This window comes from Dermacentor andersoni, chromosome 6 (genome assembly GCF_023375885.2).
Source record: "Dermacentor andersoni chromosome 6, qqDerAnde1_hic_scaffold, whole genome shotgun sequence".
Taxonomy (NCBI): Eukaryota; Metazoa; Arthropoda; class Arachnida; order Ixodida; family Ixodidae; genus Dermacentor; species Dermacentor andersoni.
In genome coordinates this window covers 171,877,316-171,904,411 of record NC_092819.1, presented here as the reverse complement: position 1 = coordinate 171,904,411, position 27,096 = coordinate 171,877,316, and the positions used below count along the sequence as shown (strand labels likewise).

Below are 27,096 nucleotides of genomic sequence, written 5' to 3'. Positions count from 1 at the left end.
CGTGGTATTGGCCTGCTGGTCTTGCGACACGGTCGAGGGCACTTTGTAAAGGCGTAGTCCCGAGCGGAGCTCTAGGCATGTAGTGCAAGTGTAGCTGGGCAGGGACCGGGAGCGAGAGGACTGAGGAACCGCACAGCACTCTCTACCACTTGTGAGACAACGTTAGGCCGTCCATTCTTTATTGTCTGCAGCGAGAGCTTCACGACACAGGCCCAAAACGTTGATGATGAGTATGAACAGATGAGAAGATAATGCGTATGAATAATGCTCACAGGAGTGATATTGGTAGTCAGAAAAAACAGTACCATTCAGTAAGAAAGACAATATTATGAACCTAAAGTTAGGCAACAGAATAAATACTATTGGCATACGCATATGCTTCTTTTCTTAAAAGATGTTTTGCAACAGCACACGAGAGAAATTTTTGAGGAAACACAACTTATACAATGTAATATTCTTAAAACTGAAATTGATGGTTGAATAATTGCGTATTTTTATTAACTGCTGTTTTAATATACATTAGAGGACATTTTCTAATGCTATTGGGGGCGAGCTCTACCACTGCAAGAGCTCGTGCTGGCACCAGCGTGACGTGACATGAGGGATCTCGTGGACACATCTGCCGCATCGGCTGCTCTGGAAGTGCCGAAGCAAGCTGCAAGTGAAAGTTTGAAGTCCCACCTGCGCTGCGGTTCTGATTAAGTGGGGCTCTTTTGCCGCTTCGGATGTCTGCTTGAGAACACTCTAAAGCACAATAATAGGCAGTGGCTGACTTCGAAGGCGTCCAACATGGTAGGCTACTGCTCGGGGTTGGAGTGCCGGGCGGGCGCAGCGGAACCCGGTGCCAGCGTTCACATGTACCCGCCGCGCAAGAAGCCGCGCGAAACATGGATCACAATACTTAAAACAGGCAAGAAACCTCGGCTACAACTTGGTTGTGCAGCAAGCACTACCGCGAGGAAGGTTCCATGCTACGGCATCGGGGCTCCGATGTTCAGTAAGTAGCAGAAAGTGCTCACGGAGACGGTCGCCCCCGCGCGCTGACCGGCTAATGTCATGAAGCTTTTATCTATGAACTTCTTGATGCTAGATACGGGCAAGTTCACTGGAATGAAAAGGGAATTGTAAGAAGCACATGTTTTTGTTGGCACCAAAGAATGAATGTATACCGCATTAAGAAAAAGAAGTTGTGGAAATTGCTCGCTGTGAGGACCAATAAACATACAGCACGATGCAATTTTGTGATATGATGACATTGAAACGTTCAATGATTGAGAAGAAACGAAAAAAAAAAATTATCGTTGTGATGGCAGATCACAAGTCGCCGTATATAAGCGTCTAAGTCCCTAGTTACAATGAAATTATTTTTGATGAGCTGCGATATCGTCCAGGCAACAATGCTTGCTTCTGTTCTGTCAAATATTCATATGCAACGGCCTAGAGCTCACGACACGGTGCGAAAACGCGCTCACAGCGAAAGCGAAACATTGTGCTCGGACATGCCTGCAGTCGCACAGTGGGTCACTGCGAACCCGTGCGACCACTGAATTGAGGTTTCATTATCTTATGGTCCATCTGACTATTTATACAGCCCACTAAAAGAGCATATTTCACTTAGTTTGCTCGCAGTGACTGTCTACCTTTCCAGTAAGAAACCGGTTCGTGGGACTTCATCGTGGCGACAGCACAAAGTAAACGTTCACTGCTCGTATTCGCTAAAGATAAAGCGCCTGTAAGTCAATATGTGCTTTCTGTTTGCCTCAGTTTATCATTGTGACCGTAAAAAACTTCCCTCGTTTCAAGAGTACTAACAGAAATGTAGCCTAAGCACGTTTTGCATGCAAGAAGGTGAACAACGTTTGAAGTGTAGCAGTTGTGCTCCGCACGAATCATCAACAAATATATATATATATATATATATATATATATATATATATATATATATATATATATATATATATATATATATATATATATATATATATATATATATATATGTATATATATTGTAAGCACTATTAACGTACTTCGTCGTTTTCATTTGTACATAGCCATCATCATCTTCCCTCTTCTTCGACTTCTTCGCGCGTGAGCTGCGGGCGTTGCCTTTTTTGGAATAAACAGCGCAGGACAACTTGATCGGTCTCGGTATTATAAAGTGGTGGAGGTGCGTCAAGATCCCGACGTCCTCTCGCGTTCCCGTCCTCCCTGGAGCTCCGTTCCGGTCGCCGCCTGCACCCAGCTACCCCTACAACAATGGACACTTCCAACCCCGGCCCTTCCGGCGCCTCTAACCCTACCACACCGACGACCCCGCCTGCGGCGCCCTCTTGGACTGTGACGAGCCCTCAGCGCAATCCCCCTGTCTTCGCGGGACTCCGCGGTGATGACGTAGACGATTGGATCGACCACTACGACCGCGTGAGTTCTTGCAACAAGTGGAACGACACCCAGAAATTGAGGCACGTCGCCTTCTACTTGACCGGTGTTGCAAAGACGTGGTCTTTCAACCACAAATCCGACATCGCGGATTGGTCCACGTTTACCTCGAAGCTGCGGCAAATCTTCGCTTCCTCGTCTGGCCGTGCAGAAGTCGCCAAACAGAAGCTGGGAACGCGGCGCCAACTTCCCCAAGAGTCTTACACCTCATACATAGAGGATGTATTGGCTCTGTGCTGCCGTGCGAATCCTAGCATGACGGAAGCCGAACGCGTTCGCCACATCTTAAAAGGCATTGAGCCTGTCGCATTCAACGCCTTAATCGTGCAAAATCCGGCTTCTGTCCAAGACATCACTTCAACGTGTCAACGCCTCGACGAGCTGCAGTCTATTCGTCTTCCACATGACTGCAGCGATCCTCAGGTTCCCCATTCTCCACATCTACGTGCTCTTATCCGCACCATCATCCGCGAAGAGCTTCAACTACAAGACCTCAGGCGTCCACCTGCTGCCTGCGCCCCAACCCCCGCCTTCGACTTGCGCGAGGTCGTAAAGCAGGAGTTGACAGCGATGACTACACCCATGACGCATCTTGCTCCGGTAGCGCGCTCCACACCTACCTGCGCGGATGTTGTTTCGCTACCCACCCCTACCGTGCCTTCCGTGCCTACTGGCGCTTCCTATGACCATTTGGCTTCGATGGGAACCAGAGCACTTGCTGCGCCATCCTACCCTCAGTGGCGTCCACCTCGTCCAGTTTGTTTTTACTGCGGTATACGCGGCCATATATCTCGCTTCTGTCGCCTGCGCCAGCAGGATGAAAGGCGAGGCTATGCTGAGCACGAAAGAGACCGCACTCGCCGATCAGACGACTACTATCCCGGACCGTACTCGTCCCCGCAACAGCGTTCTCCGTCTCCACCAGCTGCTCCCAATCTGCCTCATAGTTCCCGTTCGGCCAGACGTCGTTCCCCATCCCCTTACCGGCGTTCTACATCACCGCTTCGCCCCACTTCCCATTTTGTCGACCAGCACTCGGAAAACTAACTGTTGCAGTTTTTGGAGGGGAAACTGCTTCTTATCGGTCTTCAAAAATTGCTCCTGTTCGCCCGGCCAACATGCTTTCTGTGACTGTCGAAGGTGTTCCCGCATCAGCTCTCATCGATACCGGTGCCGCCGTTTCTGTTCTTCGGAGTGATCTGTGTTCGCGGCTCCGTAAAGTAAAAACGCCTTATCTTGGACCTATTTTGCGTGGTGCTAATAATGCATTCATTCACCCTGACGGACAGTGTACTGCTCGTGTTCTCATCGACGGCATACGCCACCACATCGAGTTTATCATCCTTCCAACGTGTATCCATGAACTTATACTGGGTTGGGACTTCCTACATTCTGCTTCAGCCGTCATTTCATGTAGAGAGGAAGTTGTCCACATCACGGATACAGAGCTTGAACCTGTTGCGGACTCTTCACTTTCATGCGTGAACTTGACCATCGCTGCCGACTACGTCCTGCGTCCTGGTCACGAAGACGTTGTAGCCGTAACATCCAGTCAGATCGCCGATGGAGACGCCCTAGTCGCCCCTTCTTCCCGCTGTACTTCTCGCGGAATTCTCATTGCCACCTGTCTCGTCCGGTTTTCACGCGGCCGCGCCCTTCTGTCTGCTTGCAACACGACCCCAGATCCTGTGATGCTGCCCAAAGGGATGACTGTGGCAACCCTCGCCGACACTCAACCTATCTCTCTAGTCGCGCTTTGCCCTTCTTCATCGCCAGCCCCAACCTCAGGTTTGGATGATTCTTTCCCTCCGCCAGCCGTTCTTGGTTCTGACCTAACAGCCGCGCAGTCCGAAGCCCTAATGGTGGTCTTGGCAAAACACAAAGCCTGTTTCGATAGCTGTTCCCCTGTGTTGAGCCAAACTCCTGCGGCTACACACCGCATCGAGACCGATGGTTCCGCTATTATACGACGACGCCCCTATCGTGTATCGCTGTCCGAACGAAAGGTCATTGAACAACAGGTTGCTGACATGCTTGCGCGGAAGATAATACGACCTTCATCTAGCCCATGGGCGTCTCCCGTGGTCCTGGTAAAGAAAAAAGATGGCTCAGTTCGCTTTTGCGTGGATTATCGAGCGCTCAATAAGATCACACGCAAAGACGTATATCCAATACCTCGAATTGACGACGCTTTGGACACACTACAAGGGGCGGAGTATTTCTCCAGCCTTGATCTTCGATCAGGATATTGGCAAATTCTGATGAACGAGACTGACAAAGAAAAAACCGCATTCGCTACACCGGATGGCCTTTATGAATTTAACGTGATGCCTTTTGGCCTTTGTAATGCTCCTGCCACATTTGAGCGCATGATAGACAACGTACTTCGTGGTCTAAAATGGAAGACATGCCTCTGTTATCTGGACGATATTGTCATCTTTTCGTCTGACTTCAGCCAACATCTTCATCGATTAGACGAAGTTCTCAAGTGCCTTGCGAATGCTGGTCTCCAGATCAATACAAAAAAATGCAAATTTGCAAGCAAAACAATAAAAGTATTGGGTCACGTCGTTTCAAAAGATGGCATCCAGCCTGACCCCGAAAAGATTAGTGCCGTTCTTCAGTTTCCTCGCCCCCAGCAACAGAAAGATCTACGTAGTTTCCTCGGCTTGGCGTCATATTTTCGTAGGTTTATACGCAACTTCGCAGCAATAGCAGCTCCTCTACACAAGCTACTGGTTACCGGTGCCTCTTTCACGAGGACTAGCGACTGCGAGTCGGCTTTTCAAGCTCTTAAGCGGCATCTTACTTCCGGACCAGTGCTTCGCCACTTCGATAATCGTGCCCCCACCATACTCCATACTGACGCAAGCGCACAAGGTATTGGCGCAGTACTTCTGCAACGTAATACAGCATCTAAAGAGCAAGTCATAGCATATGCCAGCCGAACACTTTCTCCAGCTGAGCGGAACTACACCATTACAGAGCAAGAGTGCCTCGCTATCGTTTGGTCGATTCAGAAATTTCGCCCATACCTTTACGGCCGCCACTTTACCATCGTCACCGACCACCATGCTCTGTGTTGGCTGTCATCAATGCAAAACATGTCAGGACGCTTAGGACGCTGGATACTCTGCTTGCAGGAATATGACTTCACTATAACGTACAAGTGTGGAAAACGCCATCATGATGCAGACGCATTGTCTCGCTGCCCGCTCTCACTCTCTCCAGGTAACGCGCCGTCGTCTTCCCAACCACGTCGTTCCGATGCTACGCCTGCCTCTCACCAACTCTCAATAACGCCCCTGGACCAAGTTACGCTTTCATCACGTTCTGATTTCGTCTCACTTCAGCGGGCCGGCTCCTACTGTCGAGCTCTCATGGATCGCCTTAGTGGGTTCGCCGAACCACCCAACAGCCGCTTGCGACGCCAACTTCGACAATTCCGCCTTCAAGGTGGCGTGCTACACCGCTACGTTTACCACCCAACAGGTCACCGGTGGGTCCCAGTTCTACCTCGCTGCCTTCGTTTGCGGGTATTAGAGGCTCTTCACGACGATGTATCGGCTGGCCACTTAGGCTTCCACAAGACTTACGACCGCATAAAGACCCGCTGCTTCTGGCCTGGCCTATCCTCAACGGTGGCCAAATACATTGCCTCTTGTGCGTCGTGTCAGCACCGCAAACGCTCGACATCCCCTCCTGCCGGTTTACTACAACCTCTCCCTTGCCCGGACGCACCTTTTGAATTTGTTGGCATTGATTTATATGGTCCCTTGCCGTTGACACCCTCCGGTCACCGTTGGATTGTCACTTCGGTCGACCATTTAACAAGATATGCCGAGACTGCCCCTCTGCGATCCGGCACCGCTTCTGAGGTCGCCGACTTTTTCTTGCGCGCCATCGTCTTGCGCCACGGGGCTCCTCGCGTTCTTCTCAGTGACCGTGGCAAGACGTTCATTTCACAAGTTCTCGACGAATTTCTTCGAGCCACTAATACCGTCCACAAATCTACTTCTACTTATCATCCGCAAACCAATGGCCTTACTGAGCGCTTCCACCGTACGCTGTCTGACATGATTTCCATGTACATCCGTCCTGACCACACTGACTGGGATAAAATTCTTCCTTTTGTGACATTCGCATATAATACTGCTATTCAACGGACTACCGGCTACAGCCCTTTCTTCCTTGTGTATGGACGATCTCCTTCCACCATATTCGACAGAGAACTATTTTTCGCACCTTCTTCGCCTAACGCGTCGCTTCCAGAAGATTTTGCTGCCCGAGTTGCACATTGCCGTCAAATCGCCCGGCAAAGCACAGAAACTACCCAAGCTGAGCGCAAGCGTTACTGCGACAACAAACGCCGTGACCTACGTTTTCACCCTGGAGACCAAGTCCTGCTTTGGACTCCAGTCCGCACTCCAGGCCTCTGTGAGAAGTTCCTTCCACGTTACATTGGCCCATACACCGTTGTGCAGCAAACATCTGCAGTGAACTATCTCGTCCGCCCAGTACACTCCGTCACTGACCGGCGCCCCCGGAATGCCGAAATTGTTCACGTCTCGCGGATGAAGCCCTTCACTCCCCGTTTAGATAATCTCTAATCTGCGGCCAGGCTGGCCGCTTCCATGACGGGGGGAAGTTAGTGTAAGCACTATTAACGTACTTCGTCGTTTTCATTTGTACATAGCCATCATCATCTTCCCTCTTCTTCGACTTCTTCGCGCGTGAGCTGCGGGCGTTGCCTTTTTTGGAATAAACAGCGCTGGACAACTTGATCGGTCTCGGTATTATAATATATAGTTATAGTTATATATAGAAATAGTTGCTCGTCTTACTGACTCGTCCTTCGCTTAACATTGTAGTGGAGGTGGAACGTTCCCCATCCTCGCCATTCAGTTCCGAAGCGGCCACACAGTCGTCTTCTCAGCCATGGCTTCCGATGGAACCACCCCGTCTCCACCTACACCTGCGGCGCCAAACACAACGTACGTTACGGTTCCTAGGCTCCGTGATCTTGGGACATACTCCATCAAAATGACGTTGAAGTCCGTGACAGGCTCAGCAGGTATGAGCGTGCTAGCAAGAGCCACCAATGGGAACCTGCCTTCATGCTTGCCAATGTGACTTTTATCTGGACGGGACACCGCGTGTCTGATTTTGCACCCATCAGATAGAGCTATCCAGCCGGGACGTTTTCAATGAGTGGCTTCGGGACCTATATGGCAACTCCTCAGGTCGCGCACAGGATGCGCGAAAAGAGCTTCCCAACCGTGTCCAGTCGTCGACCGGATCGTATGTTTCCTACATACCGGAAGTTCTCGCGCATTGCCGGAAAGTCGACGAGCACATGACCGAGGTTGACAAGGAGGGCCATGTCCTAAAAAGCATCGCAGACGACGCCTTCAATTTGCTCGTCTATAACGACGTTCCTACCGTCGATGCCATCGTTAAAGATTGCCGCCACTGCGAGGTAGTAAAAAGCCGCCGCGTCGTCCCACAGTATTCCCGGTTCCCTAACATCGCAGCCACGTCCTCTTGCTCCGCTCTTACCACCATACGACCATTTCAAGAGAACGTTACAAGTATCGTTCGCCCTGAGATTGAGGCGGCGAGTCCGGCCCCCCTTCATCAACAACCCCCTTATGGTACCTTTGACCAAGCGGCCCCCACTATTTCCGTTATTTAAATAGTTGTGCGGCAAGAAATTGCAAATCTTGGCATTTCTACCGGCTGCTCCTGCTCCCGACCTGATTCGGCACCCATTCCCATGTCCACAACCTGTAATGACCACTATTTGGCTCCCAGAACACGCAATCCAGCTGAATGGCAAACCCGAGACGACAAACCGATCTGCTTTCGTTGCCGCTGCGTTGGTCATGTATCCCGCCACTGTCCGCACTACATGGATGCCGCCGTACTGGAGCTCATTCCCTGCTCCTCGCCCATACGCCGATGCTCGCCGTTATTCACCTCGCCGTCTGTACCCTCCTTCGGATGCCCCTGACAGCCGCCCCGTGCAATCGCCGTCGCCTCAATGCCGTCGCTCTCCGCCACCTCAGCCTCACCGCTTTTCCTCGCGAAATCGATGGAGGCAAAAGTAGGCCATGCAGCTGTTAGATTAGTGCTGTATCACGTTCGTCCTGTCCAAATCCTCGGTTGACGTTCTTCACCAACACGAACCTAATTGCAGTAGATTTAGATGGTGTTCCGTTGACGGCAATAATTGATCCTGGAGCCCGAGTGTCCCTAATGGGCGCTAACCCTATGTCGTTGTCTCGAAAAAGTTCTTACGCCTGTCATCACTCGAGCCATACGCGTCGCCAATGGCGCCGCTGTTGCCGTCAGGAGTATGTGCAGTGCTCGCATAGGAATTGCTGGCCACCAAGTTCCAGTCCAGTTCACCGTGCTGACCAGTTGCCCTCATGATCTATTTTTCGGGCTCGAACTACTGACGACGCATTCTGCCCTAATAGACACTCTGCCTCGAGCTTCCTCTTCTTTCAAACGTTCGCCCCGAACAACCGAACACCCTCTGCGCTACAGCGTTCGTTCGCTTACCTCCAAAATCCCTAACCTTTGTCGAATTTGCCTCAACGGCAACCGTTCCTGATGGCAACTATGTCGTCACACCTTTTCGTGATGTCCTGGCACGCGACATTTCTGTGCCACACTCCGCCGTAACCCTTGCCGCTAATCGGATGTGTCTCCTTGTTATCAATTTTGGCTTGATGAAGCAAGTGTTACCTGAAGGCATAACGGTGGCCACGCTCCAGTCAGTGACACACGACAACCTCACTGCTTTGGCATCTGACGTGTCTTCAGATCCTCCTGATTACCCGCCGGATGTCTTAAACCTCGACAGGCCATTGCGTCCCATGGTCGCTCTGGACCTCGTAGATGAGCAAGCAGCCGCGCTATATAGCATTTTGCATTCCTACCACGAAATATTTGATGCTGACAATCCACCACTTGGTCAAACGTCCCTCGTTAAGCTTCGGCTAAACACTGGTGATGCTGTTCCCATTCACCGCCGGCCGTATCGCGTGGCCACGGCAGAGCGGCAAGTTATTCAGCAGGAAGTAAACGAGATGCTCGCCAGAGGCATTGTGTGCTTAGTCGTCGAGTGCTTAGGCGTCGCCGGTCGTGCTCGTCAAAAAGAGGGATGACACATGGCGTTTCTGCGTTTATTACCGCCACCTATACCGAATTACTAAATAGGACGTTTACCCTTACCCACGAATCGACCACGCTCTTGATTGTCTTCCTGGTGCCAAATACTTTTTGTCAATCGACCTTTGATCTGGTTATTGGCATATTTTCGTCGATGAGCCAGACCAAGAAAAGACCGCTTCCGTCACTCCAGATGGCGTCTACATATTCAAGGTTATGCCGTTCGGTTTATGAAATGCCCCCGTCACGTTCGAACGGATGATCGACTCTCTGCTTGAAGGTTTTAAATTACCAACTTGCCTTTGTTACCACGACGGCGTCCTTTTGTTCTCTTCTACATTTGAGATGTACCTTGAGCCCGTCGCAGATATTCTTGACGTCTTCCGCAAGGCTGGACTCCAATTAAACTCATGGAAGTGCCTCTTCGGGCACCGACAGATTACAGTGCTAGGCCTTCTCATCGATGCTTCCGGAGTACAACCAGACCCAGAGACAGTTCAAGCAGTAACAGCTTTTCCTGTACCTCAGTCTGTGAAAGACGTCCGGAGTTTTGTGGGGCTTTGTACTTATTTCCTACGGTTTGTGAAACATTTCGCAGCACTCGCCCGACCACTCACTGAACTTCTGAAGAAAGACGTGCCTTTTACCTGGGGTTCCTCTCAGGCTGCCGCATTTTCACGTCTTATCACGATTCTCACCGATCCACCGCTCTTAGCCCACTTTGACCAGTCCGCACCTACAGAGGTCCGAACCGATGCCAGTGGTACTGGGATCAGTGCCGTCTTATCGCAACGCCAACACGGACACGACCGCGTTAGAGCTCATGCTAGCCGGCTCCTGACAGCTGCCGAGTGCAACTATTCGAGAACCGAGCGCGAATGTCTTGCTCCCGTCTGGGCTGTTTCAAAGTTCCGCCCATATTTATATGGCAAGCCCTTCTCAATAATCACAGATCACCATGCACTCTATTCGCTTTCGTCGCTCAAGGATCCTACTGGCCGGCTGGGACATCGGGCCTTCCGACTACAAGAATATCGCTACACAGTGACTTACAAGTTGGGACGCCAACACCAGGACGCAGATTGCCTCTCTCGCTACCCAGTCGAAGACGCGAAGTCTACGTCTGTTACTCACACCAACGCCTATCTGTTTTTCCACTGCTCCATGTCGCCGACGAGCAGCGCCGTGTCCCGTCCTTGCGTATCATCATTGACTGGCTGGAATCGTCACTTGCCGACAGTTCCCTTCGCTTATTCACATTACAATATGGCGTACTCTACCACCATAACGTTCACCCCGACGGCACTGCATTACTCCTTGTGATCCCTAAACCGCTTCGCTAGACAGTTCTCCACGAACTTCTCGACCTCCCCACTGCCGGTCACCTGGGTGTCACGTACCTACGACCGGATCCGGCGACGCTTCTTTTGGCCAGGGCTTGCTCGCTTCGTTCGAAGATACGTAGCTGCGTGTGAGAAATGCCAGCGACGCAAGACACCATCGACGCTCCCTGTTGAGTATCTTCAACCACTCGGCATTTCCGCGGAACCATTCTTTCGGGTTGGTTTGAACTTTGCATTTTCCTCTTTCTACCTCTGGAAACAGGTGAATCGCTGTGGCCACGCATTACGCCTCGCACTACGCCATCACCCTAGCGCTTCCTACAAGCTGCGACACAGATGTCGCCAATTTTCCTTTACGCGACGTGATTTTATTAGATGCAGCTCCGCGACAACTTCTCACAGATCGTGGCCGGACATTCCTATCAAAAGTTATCGCGGACATCCTGCAGTCCTGCGCCACGGGCACATCAAACCATCCACATCAAACCATCCGCAAACAAATGGACTCACGGAGGGTCTCTATCGCACTCTGATAGACATGTTAACGAAATACGTCTCTTCAGACCACACTGATGGGGACCTCGCTGTACCGTTTGTCACATTTGCTTTTAATTCCTCGCGCCACGACACAGTCGTTTATTCCCCCTTTTTTTGTGAGGCCGAGAACCAGCGCTGCCCGTCGACACAACTCTCCATGTTCACGCGGCACCGACCAGTGAATATGCACTTGACGCCATCGCCCGCTGTGCCCCCGCAAGGGAAGTTGCCCGTAACCGCCTTCTGAAATCCCAAGAGAGTCAAAGGAAAGCTATATGGAAGTACTATTCTTTTATCTTAGTTCTACGTTTGTCGGTTAGAATGAATCAATGTATGAGCAAAAATGAGGTATACGTATAGTTTCCAAGGTAGCCCCAATACTGAGTGACATTTTTCTTTCTCGTGTAGACCAAAGTAATCACAGCGCATTAGGAAGCTTGGCAAAAATTTTCCGATTTGTTGGGGATTTTTTGGTTATTTATGATGACAATAAACATGGCTGTAATACCATTAATGTACTAAAAGTGTGCCGTGAATGTGAGCTAGGCCTTAGGTTTACCCATGAGACTGCCAATGAAAACGAGCTACAGTTTCTAGATCTACCTCTGCGATTGCTACCCGATCTCACATGCTGGATGTACAGCCTTAGATCAACAAAGCCCATCATGCAGTACAAATCAGGACATTCGAAGGTTGCGAAAAGCTGAATTGCGGTGTCTTGCCTTCGGGCTGCTTTAGTAAAATCTTGTTACCACCGAATAAAAGAAAGCTTTGCCGATCAGGTAAGAAGACTAGCTTCAGTGGGATTCCCGGAACACATAGTCTGAGCGGCCGAAAAGGTAATAAAAATAGTAAAGCGTGTACAACCCACAGATTCAAGAAACAGGCTTAGCACGAACAAAACGCGCCTTGAGGTTTTACCTTACGTCCATTATTTTTCCCATGGGCTAAAGAATCCTGCCAGCCGGTATGGCGGTGAAGTGGTTTTCAGCGCTCCGAACAAGGTGAAAAAACTGTGCCAAGCTATTTCAAATAAGTTTGACAATAGGGTGAAAAAATGCAGCTGCAGTCTAAAAGAAGATCAAAAATTCACAAAATGCACAATAGGTGTTGTGTACCGGCTTCCGTTAACCTGTGGCAGCATGTACATAGGACAAACCAGTCGGTGCATAAACACCCGTCTAAAAGAACATGAACGTTCTCTCGGTGAACAAAACTATTCGCGCTTGTCGAACCACTGTAATCTGTGTCCTTGTGATGGGGTATGTTTTGATACTGACATTTTGTTTTCAGATAAAAACAAACTAACACGTGAAATCACAGAAGCGTTTCATACCAAAAAGTGTGCTGAAAAATGCATAAGCCAACCATCACTTGCAATCACTGAAAATGAATATGCTTTTTTTAAATACTGGTTGAACCTTTTTAATCTGTGTTTAATCTGTTTCTGTTTTACTGACGACTCTTGTTGCACATGCTCAGCGCTGATAGCTGGGGTATATATGTTCTGTATCTTTCCTAAAATAAAACAGTTGCGAGTAAGCGCTCGTGTGTCCCCCTTCACTGTGTCGTTGTCAATTGTGCGCGCTAAATATTTTACTATGAATTTGGCGCCCAACTATCAGTTCTGCTGCAGAGTCAACGGCGTCTGTACGACCGTCGACACCGGGACGTGCCCTTCCCGCCTTTGGTGTTTCTGTGGTCTCAGTCGTGCCAGGTTTGCCTGTCAGAAAAACTGCTGTCTCGTTACGCAGGCCCGTACCGAGTGCTTCGTGTCGTGATTCCAGTCACCTACGAGATCGCCGCTGACGCCCTATCTGCTACCCAGCCCACTGATAGGGTGCACGTTACATGACTGAAGCAGTATCACCCTCCCAGTGATGGAATTTGGACGCTCCGAGACGTCGCTTCTGCCGCCGGGGCATTATGCTACACGCCTGTGGTATTTGATTGTTGGAGCGAGGCGCGTGGGCACCATCACTCGGCAAAAGAAGCGGAAGAACGAACTCTGCTCGCTCTGTGAATCTAACCGGTCAGCGCTGCAACCGCTGTGGGAAATATAACCTGTAAATAGTTGCTCATCTTACTGACTCGTGCTTCGCGTAACAGTATTATATATATATATATATATATATATATAAATATATATATATATATATATATATATATATATATATATATATATATATATATATATATATATATATATATATATCAGGAAAGGTAAACTACACCGTAACCGGAAATAACTTCTGTGCACTGTGCGTGGCATCTGGCGTCGTTCTTGCCTGCAAGAATAACTTAAACAGTTGTTTTACTTGTTATCAGACACTGTGGTTTTGTACGGGGCATGTGCATCGGTTAGGCCTGTATTATTACATTACATAAGTGGTAGTTTCTACTCCTATGGTACTTATGCGGCGTAATTTCGATATTCCGGTAGCATTATATAACTTCGTTTTGATTTGTGTATTATTCGGGATTTCATTCTATGCCATTATTATTTTTCTTCTATAATTTCTTTTTTACTGCAGTAAGATAAGCCTTGCATTCCACAATTTCATTTCACTTCTGTATTTTCTGTGTTATGGTAATTTCAATATATCGATCACCCCTGCCTAAAGTCTAAAATCAAGAATCGGGCTTACAGATGGCATAGCTCACTGTGGTATAAAGGTTATAGACAAGGATAAGGTGCCTCAGACGACCTGACCGCCTGACCGGCTCAGTAAAGCCCCAAGAACATGCTGCCAACGACACCCTGAATGATCCCCACACACTTCCCCAACACCCTCCCATTCCCCTCTTTTTCTTATTTTTCTTGTTATTTTTCTTCGCTCTTGGTGTCGCCCCCGGTTTCTTACATCCTTTTATTTCTTTTCGTTTCCCCCCGCCTTCTCACTCTCCCACTCTTGTTTCCTCGTCTTGGGAGCCACGCTCACAGGCGTCAGGCGACAGCGTTTATTCTCTTTCAAGTCTCTCCCTTCACAACTAGCCGCCATCGACAACAACCGCACGAAACGTCACTGCGCTAACCCTTTAAAAATATGCCGAGGATGACGAGGCCGCCTGTGACGAAGATAAGTCCCCCTATCGAACCGTAGGACAGCCTTTCTGAAGGGTGGAACTATAGTTATTTGGCCAGTACAAAAATACAAGCTCGAGGCTTACAGACAACTAAACAACCCAGAACACTACCGTAAGCTAGATAACGATTCGACATTATCCGAAATAGTGACAATTACCAACAGGCTGAAATCACTTTGGCTGATGAATTGATAACACCGTCAGAATACAAATTTCTTAAACCAAGCAACCAAATTCCCGGTCGCTTCTACCTCCTTCCAAAAACTCATAAAATTCCATCCATTGAACTATACACCGCTATTATCCCAGGTCGCCCGATAGTATCAAACAACAACACCCCGACAAAGAGCATCTCGACATTCCCTAACCACTTCCTTGGTGGCCACAGGTGCTCCATATGCAAACATATTCAATCTACTACTACAGCAAAAAGTACTGCGTTCAATTACTCACACAAGGTAACTTCGGGTTTCACCTGCACATCAAGCAACGTAGTCTACTGTCTAGAATGTGCCACTTGTAGCAAACAATACATAGGTGAGACTGGACAACAAATTCATACAACAATCAACGGTCACCGCGCGGATACAGAACACAATTTACCTAAACCAGTAGCCAGCCACGTTAAAAACATTGTCATATATTGCACAAAGCAAGGCCCCATATACTACAAACAAATTTCCTTTCACCTCGGGAAAGGAAATATACGGAATATACGGAATCATACACAAGTTTAATTGCCTACACCCGACGGGAATTAATTTCGCACGTGGCAACATTAAAAGCGGTAACTTAAATATGAAATTCTCAGATCATCAACCAAGTGACAAAAGTGATTAAGCCACTAGCTAACGTTAATTCCTTAACCTCACCTATCCCTCCATTTCAATTTTTTTCCTCCTAACTACTCAATTTAATATACTCTTCCGTGTTTTTATGCTTATATCGACTGTACCACCCCCTTTTACCAAGTACACCTGCCCCCGCCCGCTTCTGTGCACGTCATTCTTCTATTTGTTATTCCGGCGTCGGTTCCCCCTTTCTTTGTCTGTTTTTTTATTATATATATTTTTTGAAACACCCTCACCAACGCATTCCGAAGTCCCAGACGTCAGTATGCTATTTTGGGCGCCTCATTCACACAGGGTATCGCCATTTCCGTATAGCGCCGTGACGACTCCTACGTCGAGCTACTGGGGCTAACGTCCCTTAAAAGACCTTGCCGCTGCCTTCCAGTTAGACCATGCATTCCACCCCAGACTCCTTGTCGCCATCTTAACTCCTTCAAAATTAGCCGACGCATTGTTACTACGCTACTAAAATGACTCTTTCAAGTGATGTCTTGCTGGGTCATTTTTGTTACTCAAGGGTCATTTGGTCAAATGGGTCATTTGTTACCGCCTGACCGGCTCTTCTAAACATGCCGCCAATGACATCCCTGAACGCTCCCCACTTCTCGCTTCCCCAACACTCTCCCATGCCCCTCTTCTTTTTTTTTTCGTGTTCTTTCTTTTTTTTTCTTCCCTCTTGGTGTCCCCGCCCGGTTGTTTTTTTTTTTTTTCTCTCCTTTGCTTTCTTTTCTTTTCTTCCCACTTTTCCACTCTACCGCTCTTGTCCCCTCGTCTTGGCAACCACGCTCACAGACGTCAGGCGACAGCACTCACTCTCTTTGAAGTCTCTCCCTTCACAAACAGCCGCCATCAACAGAAACCGCACGGGAAGTCACTGCGCTAACCCTTTAAAGCTAACATGGCGAGGATGACGAGGCCGCCTTTGACGAAGATAGGTCCTCCTATTGAAACGTTGGTCAGCCTTTCTGACGGCCAGCCTTTCTGAGGTACCATATCCCCATTTATAACATTTACACCACAGTCTTCCTAAAGTCTGACATTCACACTGGCAGTATATTCTTAAATAAATAAATAAAATAATGCTTGTCCTCTAGCAACCCCCATTTAGGAGTTTATTGTGCTCCGTATTATCGAAGTTGAATTCTCACTCCGTGCAAGCGGAATGTTTGTGTGTAGCCTTGGGAGTTCTTTTTGCCTTTTTTGTGTTCTATTTCGCGCTGGCCAGAGTTCCTTTGAGGTGCAACGGGAGTTTAAAAAGTTGCATCGCATCAATTTGCGTAAATGTTTTTATATGTAGAGGCTACAGGTCAAATTTTGAGATATACATACAAGACCGTGTCAAATTCAACCAAACAAGTGAATGAAAGCAGCTGAAACAATGACATACATACTAATGTACCGACTCAAATTTTTTGTATCTGATCCTGCATAAGCTTCTGACACTGATATTTCTCATAACACTTCCAGAGAAACCCGTCATAAGCATCATCTTACACTCCAAGAATATTCTTTGGCTAACAATACATTTAGTTTTTCGTTCTTCGTGAGATCTGATGGTGACTGGAATGCTTTAGTCCAGAGGGTGGTCGCACAGCGCACGGTTGAAAATTTGTTGAAATTTCTGGCAAATTTAGCTGTCCGAAACGAGTAAGTGATGCTATCAATATTGTGTTTATTATTGTTTTTTTACCAGGCATATTGTAAATCTGCATGTGACAGTGTGGATGATGTTACCAATGCTATATATAATGCGCTTGTCTTCATTTTTTTCCTCTTGGAGCACATCATATGCAACTGAAATAAGTTGATTACGTGCTATCTCTTCACCCTATTCAATGCTTTAACATAGGTGCATTAGCTTAAACATTTGCTAGCTGTCCTGTTCTCTACTTATGTGAATGACTGTACCACAATGTCTGCAGACCCTTCCAACCCACTCCTGTAACAATGCCTGATGGGATCGACAATATCACGAAATAAATAAGTAATGAAAGTCAGAGGGCAGAAAAATCAGAAGACATATTAGGAAGGGGGGAATCCTTATTATGGGGGGCGCTTCCTGCACAAGCAAGTCGCAATATTTTCAGGACGCTTTCCGCGCAGCATGGTTGACGATTCGATTAAGTACCAGAAAATAGAAGCTATTTGACGGACACGAAGGCCTGGTGGGGAGCAATAGCGTCCCGAAGTTTTGTGCACGCCATCGTCTCTCCTTTGTCTGTCTGCGATATTTGTATCGCTGATGCCACCTCAGCAGTTATGACATAGTCACGGTTAATAGGATCCGGAATGAGGTAGAAGCGCGCCATGAGTGGGGCCGCAATTTTCTGCGCATGGGAGAGGGGATCACCCCAACGGCAATCTTCCTTCGGACCGCCATCAGACTTCGCCTTGCCATTCAAGGTTTCCCTTGCATCCATGTCGCTCTCTTGGAGACCACCTTAAGAAGCTTTCTGCTCCGTAGAAAAGGGGGCGAGGACGGGTTTGATTCGCCAAACGCCACCCCCCTGCTATGCCAGTGTGTGCGGTCACGGCGATGCCCTCCCCTGGCGCGCTTGCGCGTAAGGACGTGCCTGCTTTCGGCCGCTCTGCTCCACAGAGGCCCGCTCGTGGCGTCCCAGACAAGGAGAAGTGCCACTGGTGACGTCGCGTCGCAGCCAATGTGACTTTAGGGTGCGTTTCGCTTATGCATACCGCAGACGCCGGGATTTTCGCGCTTTCGCATAAAAAAAAAGGGGGGGGGACCTGTCGGAACACCTTATTCTTAGTGGCCTTAACATTTCTTGCATTGTGAAACGGATACCGCGCCCTCACACTCGTTACGGACATTTCAAATGAGCTTAACTGTGCAGGTCGTGCCTGACATACGAAGAGAATCAGAATGACGTGCTTCTGGCGTGGTACCCTCTGACGTATGCCTCGGGCTTTCTCTTCACCATTGTGGCAGCCTGCGTCGGCTCCACCTGCGTTATCGTGAGCCCCGGCCTCTCCTTTGACGAATTCGTCTACTACATCAACAAGTACAAGGTGAGTGCTTAACCTTGCGTTTTGTACGATCGTTCCAGAACAATACGATGACCAAAAACATAGAGATTGCTATAGAAGGGAGCCGCCGATCGCATTTCTTAGCCGAAAATTCGACTTCTTCCGCAACCGCCTTTGACCTACGCGTGTTCAACTGCGACGTATCTGTATTTTTAGTGTGCGCATGCGTGAGAAAATGCTACATATGTGACACCCTTCCTGGTATTAAGCAGTTGTGAGTGCAGCGCTCCTCATTGCCTTCCCTTCCCGTGGGGGTTGCCTTTTTGTTTGCTCTCATTTTCCTCGTCAGCAGTGTAAAATAGCACAAATCGTAAATATGTACCTCGACTGTCCTCCTGATACACATACAACGATCATTTTTATGCACCAACGTACAATAAAGGTTGAGGAGAAATGCTCTCGAATGGAAGCGGTCATGCCATGACTTCAAGGTAGAAACGCGAAACTGCGATATTCTTGCAGCTTTTCGTAGCCATGAAGGTGCAGCCTGTTCACACGTGCAGTATCTCCGAATAGCTTCGTTCGCTTGAAGCGGCCGTTGTTCACCGCGTCGGCACATTTACGATGCCCAGCACGGCGGAATAACTAAGCTCACAGCAAGGACAGTGTAGTACTTTCGCATTTTGTGTGTTGCCCAACAAGCGAAGTAATAAACTGTGACGCCATGAAATCACACAAGCACAGACCAAGCACGTGAAACTTGCGATGAACTTGAAACAAATTATTTATTCAGTAAGTAGGGATCCTCGGTGTGACATCTTTATTTATTTTTATACTCCCAAGGTTCATGTGAGTACATTGAGAGGAGAGGCGAAAAACACCAAATGCATCACGTAAGCAAAAAATGAGATATTGAACCTTTAACAGTGGAACGCGATAGCATTCAAAGACCCTTCGCTGCTTTTCATGCTTTCCGGCAACTGCAGCTTGTGTAACCGTAACGTTTAGCGGGAAACGCAGGCGGGGAAACACTGTGCAGGAGGCAAGCTTTCCTTCAGGAATGCGGCTATTTGCGTGGGTCGATCTCCTGTTATTCTTTCGCACTTTTAATATGCCCGTCTGAGAAGAGTTAACATAAGAGATGTGCGCTGTCGCTGTTTTTCCTTTTTTTTCATTGCGTTTGTTTGTGGGCTGAAGATCTCAAAATTCGGAGGAATAACATTGTAAAGAGAAGAGGACAAGGTATGAGCAGCTTTGTTGGTAGCAGAGTGGTTGGGTATGCGTGGTTCGGAACTAGGTTCGATATTCTTTTTGCCGAAGCGATGTCCAACGCCAACGCCGTATTTCCTGCGAGTCCAGGCCCTTAACGCTTTCGCGTTAAAATACAGCTTTAGAAGCAGCAATCAATAAAACGGTCAACCTATACCAAATACCCAAAATAGACACATAAATCAGGTGAAAAGATGAAAAGCCACCAATACAAAGCAAGCAAACCATAAATTATTTGAAGCAAGAATGATCAGTGGAAATTGCAATGTGCCTAATGTTAAACTGTGGATTTTTTAATGCGAATAGTGTCCTTTGGCTCTTCGCCTGTTCTCGTGGTCGGCGGTCCGAATGTCGGCCCTCTCGTCGTCGACATGTTTGCGTCCTCTCACGCAAACACTGTTGTGGTGCGTCCTCCTCACTAAATGAGAACAATTATGTCAGGGTATACGTGGCAGCGAAGCTTCAAAATGCCCATATGCAGGCCGATCACTTCTAACATTTACGAAATTTTCAAAAATCGCCCGTGGCAGATGCGATATTTCTTCTTCTTGAGCTGGATTACTCTAAGCCCTTCAAATAGCAATAATTTTACTAATTATTGTTCTAATTAACTGCATTAGGCACATATTGCAATTTACAAATTGCAGCCGGTGAAGCTTCCAAGACGCATTCACTTGAAATTAATTTCCAGGAAGACCCTAGTTTCGATATATTTTTCCCAAAATCTGGATCGAAATACATGGGCGTTCCAGTTACTTTTGCGCTTCAATGCATAAAAGAACGTTTTGTTAAAAAGTAAGTGAAACAACAGCGCATCTTACGGTGAGTTTGATGCCGATATCCACAAACAGGCGTCCACAAAACTGCAATACCTGCCGTAATGTAATTATTTCAAATGATTATTAGTAGCTTTTTAGTTAGTCGAACATGTGTTTCGATTTCTTGTGCAAGTAATGTCCACCTCTATGAATAATCCAGCTCCAGGACTCCAATTATGTTATCCACAACAGGCTTGAGTTAAAAATTCCATAAAATAAAGGTATAATCGCCCAGTATGTTGGAAAATTGGCGATGCACAAGTGGTTCATCAGGCTACGCGCCATCTGCGTGACGAGGGAACACTTCGGACAGAATATAAGTAGAGAAAAACGAGAACACCGACGAATAAATTTCATCATTTCATCGTGCCCTGCTCCCAGCCCGACGAGATTCCGTCAAGCCCTTGATTTTCAACACATAATAGAGATGTCATATCGGTTAAAAATGCTTGGACGTCATTTTTCTTGACAAAAATGAGAAACTTGTGGTATTGAGCTGACATTGGGGAAGTATTTTCAAATGTCCGGCCATGACTCGATACGCGTTACGAGCTTTACCGCGTATTCTATGCCGTGGGACACCAAACGTACGGAAAGAGAATAAAGGGGTTTAACCGAGGGGCCCGAATTTTATTAGTCATATCATGAGGAGCCAACAAACACTGACACCAAGGACAGCATAGGGGAAATTAAATAGGAGAAATGCGAAGGTTGTGGGCTCGGTTCCCATCTGCGGCAAGTTGTTCTTTCACCCACTTTAATTTCAATTAATGTATCGTTTCTTTACTTCATTTATTAAGCACAACTAATTGCCCCTATGTTGTCCTTCGTGTCAGTGTTTGTTGGGTTCTCATGATATGACTAATAAAAATCGGGCCCCTCCGTTAACACCCTTTCTTCTCGTTTATTACATAAGGAGGGTCTTGAATCCGGCAACATTGATGCCTTCAGGTAGCATGCGTGGCTTTATTCACCAGTTGACTTCACCCAAAAACATCACGTTTCGTGACGCCTGCGGCAAAAAGGACGTTCCACGTCCGCCGCCAAGGTCTGTGAGTAGTGGCGCTGGCTAACACTCCCAGGGTTCTACTAGTGCACATAAATACCAAAGAAAAGTGGATGGGGAAACAGCGCCACGGTAGCTCAATCGGTAGACCATCGCACTCTAAATGCGAAGGTTGTGGGTCCGGTTCCCACCTGCGGCAAGTTGTTTTTTCATCCACTTTAATTACAATTAATGTATCGTTTCTTTACTTCATTTATTAAGCACAAGTAATTTCCCCTATGTTCTCCTTGGTGTCAGTGTTTGTTGGCTTCTCATGATATGACCAAACGTACGGGTATGACAATCGCACCCAAGCACAGGACATCGTTCTTTTTTTGCCTATCGAACAAATTTTTGGTTGTTCGGGGCTGGTCGCATCGTCGTTAAGGACAGCAAGCGCGTCGTCGAGCGCAGCCACCGGAAGGCAGCTAAATCGAGCGATGATCGGACGGTGGTATCCGACTACTTTCGACTGAACTCATTGTCCCACAGTGAAACACTCCGCGCCACCGGAATTTAGACAAACCTACACTAGCGAATCTCCAAAACATGTCAGATTGGCATATAGTAACACACGAACTCTATGAGCGTGCCTTTCTGAAAAATACGAGAGTTCAATTGGATTGGCATTGATAACGGTGGAACAGTTACTCTTGCGGGCGAGCGCTGAAAAAAAAAATGGTATTCATTGGTAATAATAAAGTGAAAGAAAGTATTGCTTTCTTTCCTCGCCGCGCCAGAATAAAATCAGTTTGAAATGTCTTTTTACAGTGAAATAATGTTTTCTGTTATACTTGTTTATTAAGTTGGAGGGAGATTAAACTGCTAGCTGGAGTCGGTGAAAGGCAATGTCTTGCTGGAAAAGTGCTAGGGCTCAGAATGGCGTGTATGAACCGCATAATTTTTGTGAGGGCTGCATTGGAGCGGAATATTTGGGCGATGTCGGGTAGATAATAAATTGCCTGCCATATTTTCCTCATATTTTCATCATCATCATCATCATCATCATATGAATACCAATATTGATATTTTCGTAAGAGTCATCATCATAGTCATCCTCAGCATTGCTCCCAGAATTTCAAAATTTTTATAGTTTCCATGGCCGAGACGCCGGTTAAGGCGACCACGTCTTCGAGGTAGAGGAAGCACTTTTGTCCCTTCAGAATACCAAAGTTGTGTTTGTCATTTGGTTAAAAGTTGCAGTTGTCGGTGCAATCAGAGGCCGATAGGAACTGATCGTACAAAACAATCTACAATAACAGAATCCATATAATTTCGCCTTCTCGTTCATCTGCCAAGATTTGACAATTGGCCATTTAAAATCGACATCGAGGAAATCTTAGCCCGCCGGAGTTTACTCAAGGAGTCACTGATACACGACAGCGCGTACACGCCCTGTTTTTTTTACTTTGCTCTAACTTGAGAGGTGAAATTTCCGATAAGTTCTAAGGCAACAAAAAAGAACTACTCAAGAAGCAACCTTTTGCTAGAAATTTCAGTAACATCGCGAGGACATCCTTAACTATTTAGGTACAGCGAAAAAAAAAAGAAAAGCTTCAGATAACAGTCTATGTGTGGAGACGCTCCTACTACGTATGGCTGAATGTCGGTAACGTTTAACAACTGAACCAGTTTTTTATTCGCTCTAAGATCCTTCGTTGCTTTTAGAATCCTCGCCTACAAAACGAGTAAGTCCCTCTTTTGCTCTATAAGGAAAGTGAGGCCTTGGGCTTCTACCACTTTATGTTTTTGAAGCATTACTGGCGGAGGTAATGTTTGTTACGTGGCCAAATTCATTTGCCAATTTTGTCGGGTGGAAAGAGCGGTAAATTGTCTGGGGGCCTATAGGCGCACAGAGTCGCGCTAACATGAGAGCTGGTGATTGTGTTTATGGTTCATTAAACTGGTCCCATTTGAGCTCTCCAGAGCACTCTCAGAGGGCGGTGTATACTCGAAATAGAGCGCTTGGAAAACAATTGCCCGGTCGATTGTCAGCGCTGCACCTCAGAACTGTCAGTGATACTCCCACTTTCCACAGAGGAGCACCTGGGAGCATGACCAAGATTCTGCAGACGCTCGACAACGTGGCTAGGGTGGCTTCAATGGCAAGATGTGAAAAGCGCGGCACGTTGCTTGCCAGACAGGGTCCCTCGGTGCGCCGCTGCTGCAGGGGCGCTGGGCCGTGCCGCCACCACCATCGCAGATTCCCCGTAAAATAACGCGGCGGCGTCACGTGAATGCTACTGCGTTGTTTTAATAGAGGCGCTGTTTAAGCTTTTAGTTGCGCCGTGGACCGCTACCAGAAAACTCAGCCAAGGTTTGCGCCGCCTCGCATCGCCTAGCAACGACCTGCGAGAGCACCGAACCACGTAACCTCCTCGCACCCCATGACAAATGGTGGAGTGGTGACGTCACAAGCGAGTAAAAGCTCGCAACAGTCGGCGCAGCGACACCTCTCGCCTCCGTTACTCCGTGCGTACGTGCTGCTGCCATGGGAAGACCGAAGAAAGTCCAGACGCCAGAAGAAGGAGCGGCTTACCACGAAGAGCGTCGTACTGCCAAGCGAGAAGCGATGCGTCGCCGCTGGGCTGATGCGGAACGCCACGCCCATGTTGCGGCTAAGAGGCGACGCCGAGGATCCCGAGTCCAGGGAACGCGAGAGTCGGCGCCTGAACGCTCGACGTCGCCGAAAAAGAAATCCCGGCCTGCGACTGCTTGAAAACTTCCAGCGTCAAGGCCCACGAGACAATGTAGCAAAACCTTGTGTAACCTCGAAAAACCCAGAAAGGGCTTAGGCAAGGCACGTCAAAGCTAAGCGATCTAAAGTTCCACTGTTGACTCCAGCTTTGCACCACTAGTGCAAGCTGCGCTTGATTTTTTCTTTACCGTTTGCGTGGTTATTCTTTTACGCAGCTCACGCATTTGTGAGCTGTGGTAAAGATGCTGTAAAAAACAAAGGAAGAAATTGAGAGCTGATGCTTCCTTCCTGTCTAGAACTGATGGTACAGGTCGGCCACCGAAAAAGTATAATTATTCTGAATACCGGTGTGCAGAGACGTCTTTCAAAAGTTAGCTCGTGCAAAACCTAGAGCTGACAGGCAACCCCAAGACAAATCAGCCCAGTCTATTCATAGCGAGCTGTATGTGGCAAGGAAGCAGATTATGTGCTTCAATTCTGAACGATGCAAGACAGCTTGCCTCATCACCAAAGGCAATGTGCTCCCAAATCTGCCCGTTGATGCCTCTCTGCAATGAGATCTTGGTCGACTCCTTTATGTATTACATAGCATGTAAGACTTGATTCAGATGCTTGAGCAAAAGCTAACCCATTTTTTTTACCACAGCTCGCCTCCACGCAGGGTCTGTCGCAGGCATGTGGCGAAAGATTGGGAATGCATCATACGCGTAGGTTGGCTGCACTGAGCATGCCGTTACACTAACGTGATTGGTTGTGCGCTTATATTGCCTAACAGGGGTTCATTTCTTTTTGAAAATAGTCCACTAAAAGGAGAACGAAGGAAACCGAAGCAGGTTTAGCCCTTTCTTTGGTAGTTTGCTTCTTGCTCCAAAGGTCATACAAACTTGTTTCGTGCATGAATAATCAGCTTTATTTCGATAATTCGTTTTTTCTTTGTGCGCACAAAATGTACCCACCATTTTTAGATCAGCAGCCAATGCTTCTTACAGGGTCTAAATAGAGGTTTTGGCAAAGTGGCAGGCAAGTTTTCTGCAATGGGTACAAGCATGGAAAATTTGTTTGAATTAGTTGCAGTGATAGATAATAATAAGGGAAATACAGCAAGACACTTAACTACACTGGAACTAAAATTAATCCGAAGCTGCTATCGGGGTAATTTTCGAATAGAGCGTCCGGAATAAAATGTTTTGCTTAGGAAGAAGTTTGGTTAGTAAGTCTCTCTATATCTGTAACTGCAATGCATAAAGCTACTATATAATTTCATTTGAACTTTTGATCAGTTTTTATTTTTGAGCGGAATGTACTGTCACACACACACCAAAAAGACACCTGGTGTATTCGACTCTTGGCTAAGCGTGTTACATAGCAATCGAGGCGGAATGTAATAAAGGTTCCGCTTTCTGACATTACAGAGCTTGAAAGGTGGATCTGAACAACAGGATCTAAGGCGATCTGAATGAACATGGAGTTCTCTGACACTCTCTCCTCTAAATCGGGTTCACTTCTGCGGCGTCGAACCACGTCGTCAAATCCAGCTTCTCGTCGGTGCGCACCACCTCTCACTCTGATTCCCTCTTGACGAGCACACTTTTCCGGACATCAGAGAACAAGCTGCCCGAGTAGAGTACGTCATATGTTAGTGCACGTGCTCATGAAAAAGAAAAAGACGCTTAAATATGCTGCAAAATGGTGCGCGCAAAGTACCGCGATTCCTCGGGCGGGGGCAGCGCCACGCAGTAGGCCGCCTGCTCCAGTAAGACGGATGGATGGTGTGAGCACCCCCTTTGGAAAGGGGTATTGGGTTGTGCCACCAAGCTCTTGCTGTTACACTGCCTAATGTTCTACCTAGGTTAAAAAATAAGAAACACAAAAGAAAAACCAAACCATGAATTCCCATAACGAAATTTTCTGACCCCCTATGGTGAAATTTGATTTTTTACAGAGTACCAGTCCGTCCGGACATTAGAACGTTATCTAGTGAGGCGAGTCTAGCAGTGTTATTGGAGGAATTAGAGAGTAGTAAATGGGATATAGTAGGGCTCAGTGAGGTTAGCAGGACAAAAAAGCATATACAGTGCTAAAAAGCGGACATGTCCTGTGCTACCGGGGCTTAGCGGGGAGACGAGAACTAGGAGTCGCATTCCTGATTAATAATGACATAGCTGGTAATATACAGGAATTCTATAGCATTAACGAGAGGGCGGCAGGTCTTGTTGTGAAACTTAACAAGAGATAAAAATTGAAGGTCGTACAGGTCTACGCCCCTAAATCCATTCATGATGACCAGGAAATCGAAAGCTTCTATGAAGACGTGGAATCGGCGTTGGGTAAAGTCAAAATAAAATACACTGTACTGATGCGCGACTTCAATGCCAGGGTAGGCAAGAAGCAGGCTGGAGACAATTCAGTGGGGGAATATGACATAAGCTTTAGAAATAGAAGGCGAGAGTTATTAGTAGAATTTGCAGAACAGAATAATATGCGGATAAATACCTTCTTCCGCAAGCGGGATAGCGGAAAGTGGACGTGGAGGAGCCCGAATGGCAAGACTACAAATGAAATAGACTTCATACTCTGCGCTAACTCTGGTTTCATACAACATGTGGACGTGCTCCGCAAGGTGCGCTGCAGTGACCATAGGATGGTAAAAACTCGAAGTAGCCTAGACCTGAGGAGGGAACGGAAGAAACTGGTACATTAAAAGCCAATCAACGACTTAGCGGTAAGAGGGAAACTAGAGGAATTCCGGATCAAGCTACAAAACAGGAATTAGGCCTTAACTCTGGAAGAGGACCCTAGTGTTGAAGCAATGAACGAAAATCTTATGGGCATCATTAAGGAGTGT

At 47.5% G+C, this 27,096-nt stretch overlaps 1 protein-coding gene across 1 annotated transcript in view; it reads left to right on the top strand.

Annotated features, from left to right (window-relative positions):
- LOC126523437 (luciferin 4-monooxygenase-like) overlaps nucleotides 1-27,096 on the top strand; it is a 245,123-nt gene that overhangs the window by 142,776 nt on the left and 75,251 nt on the right. The window contains exon 4 of the mRNA XM_050172052.2: nucleotides 18,289-18,463. Coding sequence (XP_050028009.2) covers nucleotides 18,289-18,463 — 175 coding nt within the window. The remainder of the gene's footprint in view (nucleotides 1-18,288; nucleotides 18,464-27,096) is intronic.